The sequence below is a fragment of the Electrophorus electricus genome, chromosome 6, assembly GCF_013358815.1.
Source record: "Electrophorus electricus isolate fEleEle1 chromosome 6, fEleEle1.pri, whole genome shotgun sequence".
Lineage (NCBI taxonomy): Eukaryota > Metazoa > Chordata > Actinopteri > Gymnotiformes > Gymnotidae > Electrophorus > Electrophorus electricus.
In genome coordinates, this window is record NC_049540.1 from 13234835 (window position 1) to 13253269 (window position 18435).

Consider the following 18435-nt stretch of genomic DNA (forward strand, 5'->3'; position numbering starts at 1 on the left):
CCGGCCATACTGGCTGGGTGAATTCTCTAATATTCCTTCCCTGACAGTCAAATTGTTCCGCTCCTGGTAACTGACCAAGATGACGCAGTGACGTTAGTGTTCCATATCTATTGTCTCAAATCTCCCAGCATAATGACCGGGTTTTTGACGTAACCAGTTGAGCTCCTGGTGTGTGTGATTCATCTGTGGTGCTTCTGTTGGTTATCCAAACAGCCGGTCATTCCCCCTTTCATTCTGCAGCCAGGTGACTGGCCGAAAAAAACACCCTCACGTTTTTAATTCCGGAGATGGATCTGCTCCCGTGAACCTCGTCCTGCCGTTGTGTGTGTGTGTGTGTGTGTGTGTGTGTGTGTGTGTGTGTGTGTGTGTGTGTGTGTGTGTGTGTGTGTGTGAACTCCTCTCACTGCCAGTGACTTCCATGCCATGTATAGCTTGCACCTGACATGTCCACATTTTTGCATTGTCCTTCCATTTTGTCCTGTTTTGCTTAGTAGTTTTTGTTCCCTTGCCTGCCCCCTGCTTGTCTTCCTGCCTTTATTCTCACTGACCCCCTTACTTCTCTTCCCCCATTCACCCCCCTCTGTGTCTGTGCCCTGGTGTGTGGTAGATGTACCCGGGTGTGGACACGGAGATCTCTGTGAGTACACCTTCACTCTTCCACTGCACCCATCCTTACATCTCTCTCTCTCTCCTCTCTCTCTCTCCTCTCTCTCTACCTACCTTGCTTTCTCACAACACCCCCCCCTTCCCCCCCCCCCCCAGGGCCAGTACAGAATTCCTTGAATAAGGGGGCAGATCAGTTATCCCATCCTGTGTGTTGGTGCTCAGTCCTCAACACTAGATCAGTGCTTTTTAGGTTTTAACCTAAAGAAAATCCCAGTCTGTTTAGTTAGCAGAGATCCTTCCTCTTAGATTGGACTCTGTGTCCTAGATCCAGTCGAGATCCACAGTAAGATCAGGAGTCCTGCGTTTCGCCCTGGACGCTGGAAAAGAGGCGTGGCCAAGACTCGTCCAGCCGTGTCTCGTAACGCTTCCTGCCGATGCTGAGACCTGGTGGTGTTAAAGTCTAGGACCGTGCCTGCAGCTCCTGTCCCCAGCCGAGCTGGAGTTTAATCAGTGTGCAGCTGTTCACTTCCTCTGTGTATGATCAGTCACTTTGGTTTGTGTGTGAGGGTTTTCCTGTTGACTCCTGTCAGTCATGTGATCGCTGGCTACGCTCTGTCGCAGGTGCCTTTGAGGCTGATTGAAAGCGTGGAGAGCAGAGAGATGTTTCAATTGCACATCGTCTGCAAGGACTCCAAAGTCGTGAGGTACACACACGCATGCACGCCTCTAACGCAGTGTGGTGCGGAGACCCTCAAAAATATGGTCATCCATGTTTCTCTCTCTCCCCCCCCCCCCACCCCAGCCTTCTGTCCCATGCTGCCCTCTAATTTAACGCCCCTGTTCACACTACTGCATAGATGAAACACGGTTTTGGGCCTGTAGAAACTCTTAAGATGTGCTGTTCATCACCTCTGTGACTTGGGGAAGTGGGAGGAGTTGGGGGTGTGTCTTAGGTGGAGTATGTCTGAACAGAAAACAAATTGGAACAGCTCCACGCTGAGACACACACACACACAGAATGCTCTGTTTGAATGCTCTGTTACACGCACACATCTAAAAGTACTTGAAACACTGAAACTGGTTATGCTAGGTACTTTCATGTTATGGGTTTTCCATTATGTAACCCAGGTGAATGTTTTATCCTGGTGGGATGGTGGGAACACCACCATTTGCATACTTCCATACCAGTATGCTAGAATCTTTACGTTACAAGTTATTTGAAATGATGAATTTCCTTTTAACTGATGTTAACTTCCAGAATTCATCTGTTCCTAATGTTGCGATTGCTGATGCCATAATATTGGCCCTGCCAGGTGCCACTTCTCCACGTTTAAACAATGTCAGGAGTGGCTGAAGAGGCTCAACTGGGCCACAGCACCCCCTACACGGCTGGAAGACCTGTTTGCCCTGGCATACCACGCCTGGTGCCTAGGGGCCTGTGCCGACGACGAGGACCAGCATCTGCACTTGTGCCGGCCAGGTACGCACGCACGCGACAAAGCCCCGGCCCGTCGGACCTCAAAGTTCGTCAGCAGATTTTCTTTTATTTGCATCCACGTCGTTGCTGCCAAAGTTTGCCCGGTTGCAAGGTAAATGGATATTTTTAATGCTGATGAATTCAGTCGAGTGTAACGCAGTGTCTCTTAACCACCGCACCTCAGGCGATCACGTTCGTCACAGGATGGAGATGGAGGTGAAGAGGATGGGCTTCGACATGCAGGACGCCTGGAGAGCGTCTGACATCAACAGCAACTACAAGTATGCAGCAAACCACAGCGCCCCCACCCGCGTTATGTCTGAACTGGCGCCGTCTTATTCCAAACCACTTTTCCTCTTAACGTCTCAGACTCTCGGCCTGTCCCTCACGCTCTTCTTGAGGGAGCGTGCTTGTTGCACGAGTGGATCTGACAGTTCGGATCAGCCTCTGAACACATCTGTGTCGTCTTGGTGGGGTTTTGTTTGTTTTATTTGCATTTGCTATTGCTGTGAGAAGAGAACTTGGAGCAACAGATGGTGTGTGCACACGCAGGGGAATAGAGCAGGTCTTTGGAACTGGGATGAAGTTCGTGATATTTTTTTGAAGGACACTGCTGCGTGGTTCTTCTAATTCAACCGTCTGCCTGATGCACGCACGCATCACATCAGCCGGGGGCGTTGCCACAGAGAGCGAAGTTTAGCCTGTGGACATGGAGGTAGTCATTTAGTAAGGAAGATTGTGTGCACGCTCACGCGGTTCTGAGGCACCTTGGAGGTGGCTAATTAAACAGGCCAGGACCTGCTGTGATCTATGAGTCAGCAGTACACCTTTGCCTGCACAGACTGGTGTGTGTGTGTGTGTGTGTGTGTGTGTGTGCGTGTGTGCGCGCACATGTGCATTTACAGGTTGTGGTCCTGCATTTTTTTTAATTTGCTTGTTTGTGTGTGCAGTTGTGCATATTCTTGTGTGCGCATTTGTTTCCACCTATCTGTGCCTGGAGCAACCCCCGAGGGGATGGAGCCGTAAAGGAGATTCTAGAAAAAGGTTGTTGATGGGAGAGAAGGAAACAGATGAAGTTTTCAAAGTCAGCGAGAGTGAGAGTGATTGGTTTGCGAGATACGCTTCGTCAGTGAAACATGGAAAAACAAAATAGAAACGAAGTTGGAAACAAAGTTTAAGGAAATGGGTGCAGAATGCGTAACTCCTGCGAGCTTGGCGTTTTGTCATCGACTTTGTTTCAGGTAGGAGAGGACAGGTGAGAGTTCCGCGTCGTACGTTTACAGCATTTGGCAGGCGCTCTTATCCAAAGCCACTTATAAAAGTGCTTTGTCATTTACTCATAGAAAACGTCCTAGCCAGAACAGCAGGTTAGTGTCCAAGATGCCAATAAACTAGAGTACTGTTGAAAGACTGGTATCGGTGCTGAAACCTAGAAGTGCAAAACGCTTACAAGCACCATCTCTGACAACGATAAGTGCAATCACAAACAATAACGCACATCTTCCACTTCATATTCTCAACATGTGTAACCTTAACCCCACCCATGTTCTCTCTCTCAACATGTGTAACCTTAACCCCACCCATGTTCTCTCTCTCTCAACATGTGTAACCTTAACCCCACCCATGTTCTCTCTCTCTCTCTCTCTCTCTCTCTCTCTCTCTCTCTCTCTCTCTCTCTCTCTCTCTCTCTCTCTCTCTCTCTCTCTCTCTCTCTCTCTCTCTCTCTCTCTCTCTCTCTCTCTCTCTCTCTCTCTCTCTCTCTCTCTCTAGACTCTGCTCCAGTTATCCCCAGAAGCTGCTGGTCCCAGTGTGGATCACCGATAAAGAGCTAGAAAGCGTGGCCTCTTTCAGGTCCTGGAAGAGAATCCCTGTAGTGGTCTACAGGTAAGTCTCACACACACCCCTTCTACACAGGTGAAACGGTCAATTGTGTGCATACTTCATTGTAAAACATAAGTGTGTAGGTGTTCCCTGGACTCCTACATTTTTTCATCTTGGCTCAGAGAAGTGGTTTGTGCGCTCTGTTCCTCTCCCTCCTGGTCTCTCTCAGGCATGTAAGGAACGGTGCCGTGATAGCACGCTGTAGTCAGCCTGAGATCAGCTGGTGGGGTTGGCGTAACACCGAGGACGAGTACCTGGTCACCTCCATCGCTAAAGCCTGCCTGCTGAACCCGGGGCCGCGGGGGGGCGGAGCCTGCCGGCACCGTGTCGACGCCCCCGACTCTAGCGACAGCGACTTCGGTAAGACGCCCATAAGGGTGTGGCTACAGTAACCAGAGGGGGCTGAAATCCAAAGGCAACATCGTCACAGTGAGGCCTGGGTAAAGGGAAACGGAACAGTATGCATATTCAGCACTATGGGTCAATCCTTTTTGAATATTCAAATCGCCCCCCAAAATGTACCTTGGAACACGATCACTTTTTGTGCTTTGCTAACCGTGGGCAGTTAGTTGCTCGTGTTCGTTCTGTTTTATTGAATAATTTATGTCTGCAGAAATGCTGCATTTAGTCAGGAGTTTGGTGCTCTGCCCTGTTTTTCCTTTTGGTTGTTCAGACTGTCCTTCCAGTGACAGTGAATGAACAGCAGGAGGCATGAGCCCTGAATCTGCCGCGTCCCTCCTTTTTAACTCCCAACTGTCCAATCCACGCTCCACCAAACTACAGAACCGCTTCAGGTCCCTCAGATTCTCACAGCATATAGGCGAATATAACCATGTAGCGAGGACCAGTTGGAAGTTAGTCTCGATCTTTCACTTTTGCATGGCGACAGACACACGCACAGAAAGGCGTGCCCCTACACGCATTCATTCCCTCACTCTTTGGGGAAGATATGGGGTAGAAAGTTCTTTTTTGTTCCTAACCCCACACTTTCAGCCTAAGTGGCCTAAAACTGTAGGCTGTGTTTATGGGAACCCCACATGTAGCTCTGATAGAGACACACAGTCTCTTCCCCTTACACAGTCTGTCATTGGTGGGAATGAGGAAATTATTCCATCCACGCTGGTTTAGGAGATTTGGCTTGGATGGAAATTTTGATCCAAAAACATCCACAAATAAAATACAGCGAATGAAAAATGTAACTATAGACATTCACTGCCTCTGTGGTGTCTCAACCGTAGAATTAAATCAGGTTTGTTGAGCTTCGGTTTATTTGTCATTTTAGCTTGTTCCTGTGCTTGTGATGCAGTAGTTTTTGCTGAGTTAAAGCTCTTTTGGCTAGGATCTGCCAGATCCTCTAAAATCCTTCTTGAGATAATGGCAGTGAGTAAATTGCCCGCCGTAGTGATGCGCCTGTGTTGTCATGGCGCCAGGTGGCTTCTCTGCAGTGATTAAATTGGGAAACACTATTGATTCTTTTCTAAACAAACTTCTTTTGGTATCTCTCTCTCTCTCTCTCTCTCCCCATCTCTCTCTTGGTTCCTGGCCACCCACTCTCAGACTCCTCCCTCACAGGGGGCGTCGGTCCAGATACAGGCTCTGCTCCTCAGAAGCTTCTCATCTTGGACGCACGCTCCTACACAGCCGCAGTGGCCAACCGCGCCAAGGGCGGTGGCTGTGAGTGCGAAGGTAACCCCGCGGCTCAGGCGTGGTGAGCAGGCGTGCCGGGAGCAGGCGTGCCGCGGACGTCCTCCCAGGGCCCCTGTGATTCATCAATCATTAGTCCTGCTGGTGACGCTAGTGAACGAATTCCCTTTGGCTTGTCTAATTTTAGTGTGGGTAGTATGTCTAGGTAGATGGCAGCTGATGACATTTACATGCCTTTGGCTGATCTGAGGTGTGTGTGTGTGTGTGTATGTGTGATCCTTAGAGTACTACCCAAACTGTGAGGTGATGTTCATGGGTATGGCCAACATTCACTCCATTCGGAACAGTTTCCAGTCTCTGAGAGCTGTATGCAGTCAGATCCCTGATCCTAGCAAGTAAGTATGCTCTGATGGCCTTTTGACCTTTTCACTTTCACCTTCCACTTGTACCTCACACATTTTTCTGTTTTATTTCAGGTTTTTATCTCCTTTAATGCCTTTCTCTGTTGTCTTACTAGACTCGTCTTGTGATCTTTCTATTTCTCAGTTCCTCTTTAAGAAAGCATAACACAAAGTAGTTGAGATGGTTTTGCTCATTTGAGTTCAAGGTGTAGTCACCAGTTTTACACACAACACACACACACTCGCTCATGCATGCTCTGAAACGCGCTCACAAGAACAAAGGCGGTTTTCAATGTTTTAAACAAGAATAAGCCAACATCGCATTCTAGCAATGGAGGATATTTAGCTTTGACTCCGAGCCCTGGTGCTGTTGCTAAAATAGACCTACACTGGCATCCTATGTATCGTTCTGTAAACTCATTTTGTTTCATTATTGGGCTATAGACCCGCCTTTTTATTTTAAACAGGCAAGATCAAATTATTTGCAGTGATACTTGCGTGGAAAGGGGAGCAGGAATGTGAACAAACGTGACAACAAAAGACAAAGTCTAATCACAACGAAGTAAAACATGGTAATGTTAATGTCGATCAGCAGCATCTGAGAGAGAGATGTATCCAGTTTTAGTGCTTTAACCTTTTGATGGCAATGTGATGTAGCTCGACAAGGACGAGGTGCTGTCTAACCAAACTCCTAGGTATTTGTACACCTAGGTATTTGTAAGCTGCTCTATAACGGTTCCATCACTAGTAGTAATGCCAGTAGTGGAAGGGAGCACAGTGACCTTCTGACCAAACCGCAATTTCAATCTTGGCAGCCTTTAGCGGCAAAGGCTGTAAATCTCTGCCGAACTTCGAGGACGCTATCCTGAAGTGATTTTTATACTGCATCAGGAGATGCAAGCTCGCATCAGCATATAAGTAAATACGAGAGTCATTAACATGAAGAATATCATTAAGTACTGAGGAGAGGGTGGGACCAGGTATTGAACCCTGGGCAACAACTTTAGGCACATGTCTAGAGGTCTGAATTTATTCGCTGCACAATACTGGAGAGGTAGTTGGGGGGGGGAACCATGACAGAGCGTGACCAGACACCCCCATGCTGCCTTGACTGTTTTAATAAGATGGCCTGATCCACAGAATCAAAAGCTTTTGCTCGGTCAGTAAATATCGCTGCAGTCTCTGGCATCCAGTGTAGATGTTGCATCATTTTTGAAAGTTTCAAAGTAGCTGTAACGCATTTACAACCTGGATGAAACCCACACTGCGCTCTAGGTGAGGGAAAGGTATTGATCGAGAGGAGGGTACGAGTTGGGCTTGCAAGCAGCATTTCTTTAGCTGGCTAGAGCTGGAAGAATCAGACATGGCTTCTAAAATGATTGATTGAAAAGATAAGCTGTATGATTCCTATCTGTAACCAGAATATTGTTTTGACTGGCTTGCCTGAAGATTTATTTCCTAATTGTCTCATGGTTTTGGTTTTTAATGGCTGCGCATTGGAGTAACTACTTATAAACTACGTATAGATTTCTCAGTGAAGTAGTTGGGATATTGACTGTTGCACGACTCGTGTTGCCTTGTTCCAAACCCAATGAACTACAAGTCTGTCTAAAAGTGATCCGGGGTGGTGCACTTTAGATACAAGCAGAACTGCCAAATCATGAGACAACCAAGGACTCTTTATGGGGGCTTTTTATATATTTTTTTACCTCAGCCAGGTAAAAAAGCAAAAATTTGAGAAAATTGAGATCTTGTTCAAACTAAACTGTCCAGGCAGTTTTACAGTGTCGCTTTTGCGAATGCAAGCAATAAAATGATCACCAAGGTCATTATGAAACACACCACAATGGTAAAAATGTGGCGAGTTGATGTAATTTTTTTTATCATAAATACACTGCCTGGCCAAAAAAAAAAAGGTCACCACCTGGATTTAACTAAGCAAATAGGTAAAAGCCTACCATTGAATAATTACTGCACGGGTGATTGTTTCATCTGGCAACAAGTTATTTAACCCTAACTGATGCAGTGAGTAGCTTCTCATTTGTTAAACAACCATGTCGAAAGATGCATCCTGTGGTCGTGGAAAAGATGTTGATCTGTTTCAGAAGGGTCAAATTATTGGCATGCATCAAGCAGAGAAAACATCTAAGGAGATTGCTGAAACTACTAAAATCTGGTTAAGAACTGTCCAACGCATTATTAAATAGTGGAAGGACATGGGGAAACATCATCTTCGAGGAAGGAATGTGGTTGGAAAAAAATCTTGAATGATCGTGATCGGCGATCACTTAAACGTGTGGGTAAATCAAATCGTGGAAAAACAGTAGAACTCAGGGATGTTTAATAGTGAAAGTAAGAGCATTTCCACAGGCACAATGCGACGGGAACTCAAGGGATTGGGACTAAACGGCTGCGTAGCCTTAAGAAAACCACTCGTCAGTGAGGCTAACTGGCAAAATGGCTTTAATTTGCTACGGAGCCTTATGATTGGACTCTGGAGCAATGGAAGGTCTGATGCGCCCATCACTCTGGAACAGGGTAAATCTGGACTCATCAGGGTAAGAGAGGCGGCTGAGGTTTTGCCCCCCACATGCCTAGTGCCCTAGCGTACAAGACTGTGGGGGCAGTGCTATGATAAGGTTGTTGGGAAAATATGCCCAGGAGATCTGGGACACCTTAGGTAAACAGTTTACAAACTAAAGCCAGATGGAGTATTATTAGCCTTCCATAATTTTAGGGGAGGCTAATTTGTATTAATAATTTTACATTTTTATTTTGGTGCTGAGCAGCAGCAGTAACAGCAGCTGAGGTGTTGGAGGTTACACAGGATGTAGTATACACCGTTAGGTCAGAGGCGACAGCATCAATAAAAGTTTGTTTGACTTGCGACTCAGTAGACCATTCTCCATCCATCTCCCGCAGTCCCAGTGGGAAGTGGGAAGTAATCAACCCTAATGAAGTCCTAGCAACACAACACAAATCATGGATCCTGGAATTTCTACTACAGCCCCGTTGCAGCATTCTGCTGTGTCCAAGGGATTTCTTCCCAGTCCTAAAACTCTGCGCTCCTCTTCCTGCACCCAGCTGGCTATCTGCTCTGGAGAGCACTCGTTGGCTGCAGCACCTGTCCGTCATGCTGAAGGCAGCCACTCTGGTGTGTTCTGCGGTGGAGAGGGAAGGGCGTCCAGTGCTGGTGCACTGCTCCGACGGCTGGGACCGCACGCCTCAGATCGTGGCTCTCGCCAAGGTTCTGCTGGACCCCTACTACAGAACCATCGAGGTAGTGGATCGCCGAGCCGGACGGGGCAGAAATCCTGTTCCTCAGTCAGTTTCCCAAGGTGTACGAGTTGGTCACACCGTTCCTGCTCCCTGGTCCCTACCTCTCCGCAGGGCTTCCAGGTGCTGGTGGAGACGGAGTGGCTGGATTTCGGCCACAAGTTCGCCGACCGCTGCGGCCACGGCGAGAACGCGGAGGACGTGAGCGAGCAGTGTCCCGTCTTCCTGCAGTGGCTGGACTGCGTGCACCAGCTCCTCAAGCAGTTCCCCTGCCTGTTTGAGTTCACCGAGGCCTTCTTGGTGCGTGGGCCACCCACAATATTAGATATAATTCGTTCAGTCCGTCCACTCTTCTGAGTCGTGTGTCTTTTAACTCCGCTACATGTAGTTTGTCGACTGCCTGCGAGTTTGCTTGTTCACGTGTTCTGCGGTTCTGCTTTATTGGCTGTTTCACCATCAGGTGAAGCTGGCGCAGCACACTTACTCCTGCCTGTATGGCACATTCCTGTGCAACAATGCTCGCGAGCGTGAGGTCCGGAACATCTACAAACGCACCTGCTCCGTCTGGTCCCTTCTTCGTGCTGGCAACAAGAACTTTCAGAACTTTCTCTACATCCCCTGCCATGACATGGTAAGTTTCTCCTGCTTACCCAACCACAGGCCATCTGCAGGGATCCATCAGTCTGCGGTCCCCAGCGAAACAGTTTTGATAGTTTTGGTTTGCTTTTTTTTGTTTTTTTGTTTTTCTTTCCATTTCAGCTTTTGATTCACATGTTGCTGCACATCAGAGACCCTTTTTTTGCCTTTAAATATTACAGTGAATCTTTCTTACAAGCCAGGCACTGTTTGGAATGTTAGTAAAACCCTTCAGGGTTGAATTGACCTGGAAGAACCCATGATGGCAGCGCCTTCTGAACAGCCTTCAGTTTGTGTAGTCTAATAATGCCCCATATTTTTACTTGACAGTTGCCTGGCAGAAGAAGAAAGTAGACCCTTTAAAAAAAAAAAAAAAAAGTATTTATTTTTTAATTTTTTTTAAGCATGATGACCTTTTGTTGTGACTTGACACTTGACCCCTGTGACAGGTTCTGCAGCCAGTGTGTCACACGCGAGCACTGCAGTTGTGGACAGCTGTTTACCTGCCCACTTCGTCCCCATGCACCGCAGCTGAGGATGCCATGGAAATCTATCTAAGCCCCTCCTCCCAGGGGGAGGAGCTCACGTCACGCTCGCTCGACAGGTCAGTGGATCTTCCACTCCCATTTTCCTCATTTTGAAAAGTTTTGAGGGCTTGCCTTGTTTTTGGAAGCCAATTGTTAGCAAATGTTGCCTTCTTGTGGACAGCCTATGTACAACAACCCAAAAAGTAAACACGACACACAAGTTTAAAGCTTTTGGGGTTTTTTTTTTGTTTTGTTTTGTTTTTTGTCTTCCTTTCTCCCACACAGGCTCCCTAAAACACGGTCCATGGACAATTTGGTGTCTGCTTTTGAAAATGGCATGGCCCTTACCCGCACCTCCAGTGACCCAAACCTCAACAAGCACTGCCAGGAGGAGCGGCCACCTCTGGAGCCAATGACAGCCCAGGGAGGCGGGTTGACGGAGAGCCCCTCCGACCCCAGACTGGGCAGCGAGGACCAAGAGGCAGAGAAGCGTGAGGAGACGCCACCTTGTGCGTCTCTCGAGCCTAGTGAGGATGGCTGCGTGGATGCGAGGGTGGAGCCTTGTTTAACCACTCAACCTTTGCCATCGTTGCCCCACCCATTATCGTTAGAGCAAGCTCCATCCCTGCCCAAAGCCCTGCCTCAAATGATCAACCTTCCCCTCCCACCCATACCACAGGAAGTGCATCCTAGGACCGCTAAAGTCACTTCCTCGTTTGCTGCTGCCGTGGAGCCGCTCGGTTCTCCTGTCCGTGACCAGACGGCGAACCCAGAGGGCACGAGTGAGCCCCTCGTCTCGCCCTCGTCCACTGCTGTTGAGCTTCTAGCCATCAAACAGCTTTCTTCTTTCACCCCGCTGGAGGACTCCACCGACACGCTAACGGAGCAGAGCCCCACCCCGCCCGAGCCATCCCCGGTCCCCAAAGCCAGCACGGGCGAGACCCAGGCTCCCGCCCCAAACGACAAGAGGACTCCCGTCGTGAGGGGGGCGGAGCTCGTTCCGCTGAAGGAGCGGGCGATCGCCATGGCCATGGTGCCCACGGGTGAGTGCACGCAAGTGGCAAGGCGACTGATCTCGCAGAGCCAGCTCACGGACCTCTCCCTGCTGGGCTCGCACTGGGACAGCGTGCAGGGCCTGGTCCAGTCCGCCTGCGGAGGCACCCTCCAGCACGGCGCCTACCAGGGTCGCCGGCTAGCCGGCCGGCTCCTCCGCGCCCACGGCGCGAGCCCCGCCGGCGGGCACTGTTGCCACCACGAGCCGCCTCGCAACCCCGTCGGCCCCACGGCCTCCGGCTGGATCTCGGCTGTCCGTAGTGCAGCGCTCTGCGCCTCCTCCTCGGCCTCGCCCCTCGGGCCCTCCTTCCGGCAGATCCTGCCGGCGGCTTACGCCTCGCCTCCCGCGGGCATCCCCCCGGGCCCGCCGGCGGCCACCAGCCCTGCCTACCTGGACGACGACGGCCTGCCGGTGGCGGTGGACGCCGTGCAGCAGCGCCTGCGCCAGATCGAGGCCGGCTACAAGCAGGAAGTGGAGGTGTTGCGGCGGCAGGTGAAGCAGCTGCAGATGAAGCTGGAGCGCAGGCAGTACTGCTCGCCGCCCTCCGAGCCCGACATTGACTACGAGGATGACATCGTGAGTGCCGCGAGCATTTTGTTTTGTTTTTTTTCTCCTTCCGCGCCGACTTGAGAGCCGACCTCAACGTCACCTCTCTCTCTCCTTGCAGACGTGCCTACGGGAGTCAGACGACGGCGAGGAGGAAGACTCCCTGTCCGACCACAGTGAGGACCGCCTGAGCGAGGGCAGCTGGGATCATGTAGAGAGGAAGGATACCGAGGTCAGCCTCCCTCTTAACCTACAACAGGTTTCTGCCCCTCTGCTTCTCTCACACCGCTGATCTAAGACCAGCTCGCTAAAACCACTTTGTGGACCACCAGCCAGGCCACATATTTGCTCTGTTCCAGATCTCAGCACACCTTGGCCACGTAATCCAGAGCTCTGTAGCTGTGATTAACTGCCTCGGACATATGAGGAGCTGGAACAGATCGAAAGCCTGGACTGGCTGTAGGTTGCCAAGAACTGTGCTGAAAACCTCTAGTCTAAACCGTCATGACACAACACTGACTTCAGATCAGCAGCAAAAGATCAACTTCTGATTTTTCCTTAATCTCTTCCAGTCAGTGCTACCTCTTACATTTTCACGTTCCAGCGCTGATCGTGAAATGTTAAGGGCTTCTCTCTGTCCCCCAGGTTACCAGATGGGTGCCAGACCACATGGCCTCCCACTGCTTCAACTGTGACAGCGAGTTCTGGATTGCCAAGAGACGCCATCACTGCAGGTGAGGGCCCACAAACCACGAATGACATTTCATCTGATTTGGTTATAGTGATGAATCATTCACGAGAATACATCATGCAGATGATTATGCAAATCATATTGCTACTCAGTCCTGTGTTCAAACAGCAATGACACTGTGTGTCTGCGTGTATGCGTGTCTGTGTGTCCTGAAGGAACTGTGGAAACATATTCTGTAAAGACTGCTGCCACCTGAAGCTGCCCATTCCTGACCAGCAGCTGTATGACCCTGTGCTGGTGTGCAATTCCTGCTATGACCTGCTGCAGGAGAGCCGCACGCGTGAGCTCCGCTCCCAGCAGCTGAAGAAGCCCATTGCCACAGCCTCCAGCTGAGAGCCGTCGTGCCGGCCGCCGGGATTCCCGCCCTGTGGGCTGCCCAGGCCACCTGCGTGGGTGCCCTTAGACGTGCCTGATGTTTTTGGCAGTGGTGCCCTCGCTCACACTGGTTGGCGAGGAGCACTCTTGGGGGGCCGTCGCGGGCTGCTGTGCTGGGATGAAAGGGGTACACTGGACTGGGGAGAGGGACGAGTCAGATATATGGACACGTAAACGGAGTCCAGAAGAGAAAGCAAGAGAAGGTGATGAGTGCTGGGTTGTGTTGGTTTTTTTTGTTTGTTTGTTTTTTGTGGTTTGTTTGTTTGTTTAATCCTATGGAGGAGGTTAATTAATACCCAGTATGGTTGAGGAAAGCTATTGGGTGTAGCCTACCAGTAAACCTGCTGGCTAATGCCACCAGTCCACCGGGGGGCAATTAAATTCCCCCCAGCGTGACACTGTGGGTCTGTTTCATCTCAAAAATGAGTCACCTCACTATACTCATACAACTCCATACAAACATGTGCATCATGGTCACAAAAATTTAACCCTCTTTCATGTACGTATACACACACACACACACACACACACACACACACACCTACACTTTAGAGGACAATCTGTCGCCTGCCTTCAAAGCCGGTGATTCCCAAGCCTAGTATACATTCAGATGGAGGCTTCTGGTTTAAAAGAAACAAAATGTTGCTGCTACAGTATTTAAAAGAATTCTAATTTTGTATCATTATTTTATGCACTATAAACTGTTGTAAATTTGAGGGAAATTGAGACCAAACACAAGCAAAAGGGAGAGAACCTGCCGTTTTGTTTACTTGCTGTGGTCCGTACTGGTGCGCTGTGCCTGTGCTAAGCTTGAATGTCGTGCGTGCGTGTGTGTGTGTGTGTGTGTGTGTGTGTGCGCGCGCGCGTGTGTGCGCGTGTGTGTCTGTCTCCGTCTGTCCGTCCGTGCAGTGCTGGAAGGTACTGAAAAGTTGTGTTGGCACATGTTTGATGCTGATCTAAGGCCAGTTTAATGCATTCTCTCTGACTGGTTGAATTAAGGGCCTTGAGAAAGGAACGCTTATCTTGGGTCAGTGTAAAGGAGCCTGTACACACAAGAGGGAGAGACTGACTGACTTCGTCCTCCACGTGGGTCGCGTGCTTGTCCCTCGGTGCTCTGTGTCCTCCTGAACTATGCGGAAGAGCGGCCGGAATCCGGAACCACGCAGCGCTCCACACACTAAGTGAAACTGTAGCAATGCTGTACTGTTCCTCCTGGGCAAGGAAAGATTCAGACAGAACTTAAAGGTTGCAGGTTAAAACCAGAGCCAATGCCTTGTATGGACATGTATAATGGATTTTTATTTTTTTATTTTGTTTTGTTTCATTTTAATGATGCATGTCTCTCTCAATCTGAACATTGCGCAGTAGCATTATACACTCAACTTTATTTTCCTTATTTTCTGTCAGAAATGGTCCCTTGAGATTGTTGTATGTATTGTTTAATGGTGTTCCTCAAAAACAGTGCCATCTCCCCCTCGTCTTGGCTCACCTTTTCTCATGAAAGACATCATGTTAATGACAACATGTTTAATGGTACAAATAGTCAGCTAGCTAATTAATATTTTTTTAGGTTCCGCTGGGGCTTAGCTCTTTCAAAAGGTCTGGCAAAATGAAGGAACATTTTTTGATTTAGAACATTAAAAAATTAATCCAGAAGTGTAATATATAGTTATCTGTAATGGTGGCTAAAATTTGTCACTTAGTAAACAATTGTTGTAAAGGAATACACTGTTCATGTCAAATCCCATGGGTTAAATAAAGATATGTCTACGAGATCTATGTAAACTTTTTTCCCCTGGGTATTTCCCTGAAAGTATTAAAAAGCCACTTTTTTAAACGTGGCTTTTTAATACTTTATTTAAATTAGGTATTTTATTTAATACTTAAATGAATAAACCCCTGAAGTGAAACACAAGCATTCTGATCCTGTTCATGTCCCGTGCGATGTCCTTGGCCTGACACAGATGTGGCTAGTTCCTGTCTCGCGCCGTTACAGTTCTGATGGGTATGTTCGAGAGCCCACAGGCTCCTGAGGCAGTCTGTCAGAGATGCGCCAGCCAGCTGGCCTGAGACCGGCGACGGTAGACGAGCCTGTACACGCCTAACATTCTCACCCCGCGCTCTTGTGCTTTGAACAAATATTTAACTCTACTAAAAGGAATGGGCCTTGTGTTTGTGTTGTCTAGGCTACATGACTAAACACATCTGTGCCATTTGCACAGAGCTTTCACAAGGACTCGGCAGGTTAAAGTGTCCAGGCCTGTAGGGCCCAAGCTGTTTATGCCAATATCCCACGTAAAGGTTGTGGTGATGATCATTTTAATTGCTCTGTTTATAAAGGTACAGCTGTTAAGTTCTGTTTTCATTTGCAGGATCGTTTCAACCTTATTTTATGATGTACTTAGCTGTAGCTTACTTATTAATGTTTTGGTGATGGATATATTGCTATGCAGTATACAGCAGAACAGTTTCTTTAGGGGTGAGCAGTTTTGTTTTGTTTTTTAAAGGTGCTTTTTCAAAGTACTTCATTTGGCAGAAACATTCCTATCAGGTTTAGAATCTGGAGAGCTACATAGTTTTAGCTGTAAAAAAAAAAATGATTTTAAAGGTGGCTTGAGTACCATTTTGTTTTCTTGATAGCATTCTGAAATTGACCCCTTATCACGGGGAATGCAAATGTGAATTATGACTCAAAGATCTCAACAGAAGAAAGTGGTATATCTTTCGCAGATGCACAAGGGAACACTTGTAAATGCTGTGTGTCTTGTGCTTTTCTGAGTTCTCATAAGCAAATGGGGTAACATTTGAATATAGTTTTTAATAAACACAGCTAGTTACTGTTCATCAGATATGCTGTGTGCACAATTATATAAGTTGTATTCTTAAGGATTCATTTGATTCTTGAACAACTACAGTGCTCTCGTTCATTCCAAAAATATTAATAAACCACAACCCTTAATGTTTAAAAAAGTGAGGTTTTGGCTTTCTTAGGAGAATATTCATGTGTGCAGTTATTATGCAAATATTGGTGCACAGAATTATGCAACTAAATGAGAAACTGAAATTTTACCCAGATCACTGTTTTTTCATCTAGTAAAGTGAGAATAATAAAACAACTCAATTTACAAATAAACATTTGACATTTCAACAACAACAAAAAAAATCAGTGACCCAATATGTCTTAAGCCTTCCATTCATGTAGTCTGTCAGTTTCTTAATCTGTTGACGATCAACTGTTTGTGCAGCAGCAACCACAGCCTCCCAGATACCGTTTAGAGAGCTTCACCGTAAATCTCCCATTTAAGAAGGGCCCACGAATTCTCAATTGGGTGTAGGTCAGGTGAGGAAGGAGGCCATGTTATTATTCTTTCATTTTTAAGGCCTTTACTGGCTATCCACACAGTGGAGTACTTCGATGTATGCGATGGAGCATTGTCCTGCATAAACATGGTCTTCTTGAAAGATGCAGACCTTTTTCTGTAAAACTACTTGAAGAAAGTGTATTCTGAAAACTGGCAGTAGGTTTGGGAGTTGATTGAGTCCATCTTCAACCCAAAAAGTTCCAACTAGCTCATCTTTAATAATACCAGCCCATAGCAGTACCCCACCTACACCTTGCTGGCGTTTGAGTCGAAGTGGAGCTCTGATCCAGCCACAGGCCCATCCACCAAAAGTCACTCAAATTGTTCTCAAATCTGTCAGTTAATTTGCATCTTTTTCTCTCAACACGTTTCTTGCCACCCTGTTCACTGTTTACCACCAAAGGTTTGATGGTCCTGTGATCACACCCTAATATCTTAACAATTTTAAGACTGCTGCATTCCTCAGAAAGACTTGTTACAATTTTTGTCTTTTCAGAATCAGTTAAATCTCTTTTTGGACCATTTTGCCTGAGAAAAAGAAGCTGCCTTGTTCATCCTGAACAGTTACTCTGATTGCAAATGGTATGAAATACATTCATTCCAGTCTCTTAACAAATGATATTGAAAATATAAAAGTCCATAAACATTTTGCCTCAAATCAGACCAGTTCTAGCTAGCCATATAAAGTCACATTTCCATCAAGCGCCAAAGAAGGTGTTCTCCAACATGCACTGCTACTGTCCCACTTAAATGCATGCTCAGTGGGAGTGGGACAGTAATTGTTTAGGCGTGTGTGTGTAAATGGGCTGTCCCTCTGGCTGAGTGCCTGACGCACCGTGACGTTATCTTTGTGTACAAGTGTAAGTGTTCTTGACCGTTTCCACCCAATGGTTCAGCGCAGCAACAAGTAAATGGTGGCGCTTTTTGAGTGTTTTTTTAATTGTTCATTTTCTTACCAGTGATTTATTGTTAGTGATATTACAAATCATAAGTGTATATAACAGTGTCTATAACAGCCGGTACACAATAAATTTGAACTTTAGGGGGTTCAGATTTTCTATTTGAGAAGTTTTTCACATCAAGTATGTGATGATTTTAATAGGGGTGAAATGATGAAAGCAGTTAATGGTGTAGAGTTTCAGCCAATTCTAGGGTTTGTTCCAAGGCCGCCTTGCACACTCAAAGCATTTTTTCAAATCTACCTGTATTTTTGTAGATTGCAATTGATGTTCCACCCTATACTACTGCAGAACATGGTTCTATGCACATTGTAGTAGGGACATTGTTATTACTCAAAAGCATTTCAGAACTGCTCGGGACATTATAGGGAAAAAGCGACATCATTATGGAAAAAGTTGTATTCATACAGATTTACTTGCTGTCTCATAAAGAAATACAATTGAGAACCTTGAGCTGCTATGTAGTGAACATAGGGTCATTCATTACCACCTCCAACAATCTGGTGTAGCTCTGACCAAACATGACCTTCCCCATCTACAATACATCATCAGGTCAGCATCAAAAACGTCTGCTATCCTGCCCAGTCTTCATGACCTGTTCACTTGCAAAGCTGGGAAGTGGACCAAGAATCATTGTTGCACTTTATACAACATTATTTGCACGCCCACATTTTTTATACTTACAAATCTTTATATTGTTTTTCATATATTTGAATGCATGTCTGTGTGAACGAGTACAAAAGTTTATCTGCATGCCTGTGTGACTCCTATGTATGAATTCTTGAGATTGATGTTTGTGACTGCAAATTCTGTTGTGTTTCGTGAGCTATTTTGTAATCAAAGTCCTTCTACATGCAAGCAAGCCAATAATTTGATTCAGATTCTGGATCTGAACATTTTAGTGATAACCATAATTATTTAAACATGTCTATGAAGGCAA

The 18435-nt window shown here is 47.1% G+C and overlaps 1 protein-coding gene across 9 annotated transcripts in view; it reads left to right on the forward strand.

Moving 5' to 3' along the window:
- Positions 1 to 15089, forward strand: part of mtmr4 (myotubularin related protein 4) — a 52780-nt gene extending 37691 nt beyond the window's left edge. For 7 of the 9 annotated variants that reach the window (XM_035526855.1, XM_035526856.1, XM_035526858.1 and 4 more), the window contains 16 exons: positions 608 to 637; positions 1228 to 1310; positions 1920 to 2086; positions 2268 to 2364; positions 3854 to 3967; positions 4134 to 4324; positions 5522 to 5650; positions 5892 to 6003; positions 9094 to 9289; positions 9400 to 9585; positions 9746 to 9916; positions 10371 to 10525; positions 10734 to 12078; positions 12170 to 12280; positions 12694 to 12782; positions 12955 to 15089. In XM_035526855.1, coding sequence (XP_035382748.1) covers positions 608 to 637; positions 1228 to 1310; positions 1920 to 2086; positions 2268 to 2364; positions 3854 to 3967; positions 4134 to 4324; positions 5522 to 5650; positions 5892 to 6003; positions 9094 to 9289; positions 9400 to 9585; positions 9746 to 9916; positions 10371 to 10525; positions 10734 to 12078; positions 12170 to 12280; positions 12694 to 12782; positions 12955 to 13132 — 3354 coding nt within the window. In that variant the 3' untranslated portion in view covers positions 13133 to 15089. Of the gene's footprint in view, positions 1 to 607; positions 638 to 1227; positions 1311 to 1919; positions 2087 to 2267; positions 2365 to 3853; positions 3968 to 4133; positions 4325 to 5521; positions 5651 to 5891; positions 6004 to 9093; positions 9290 to 9399; positions 9586 to 9745; positions 9917 to 10370; positions 10526 to 10733; positions 12079 to 12169; positions 12308 to 12693; positions 12783 to 12954 lie in introns of all 9 variants that reach the window. The other 2 variants (XM_035526857.1, XM_035526863.1) reach the window with 2 other exon arrangements.
- Positions 15090 to 18435: the final 3346 nt, after the last annotated feature.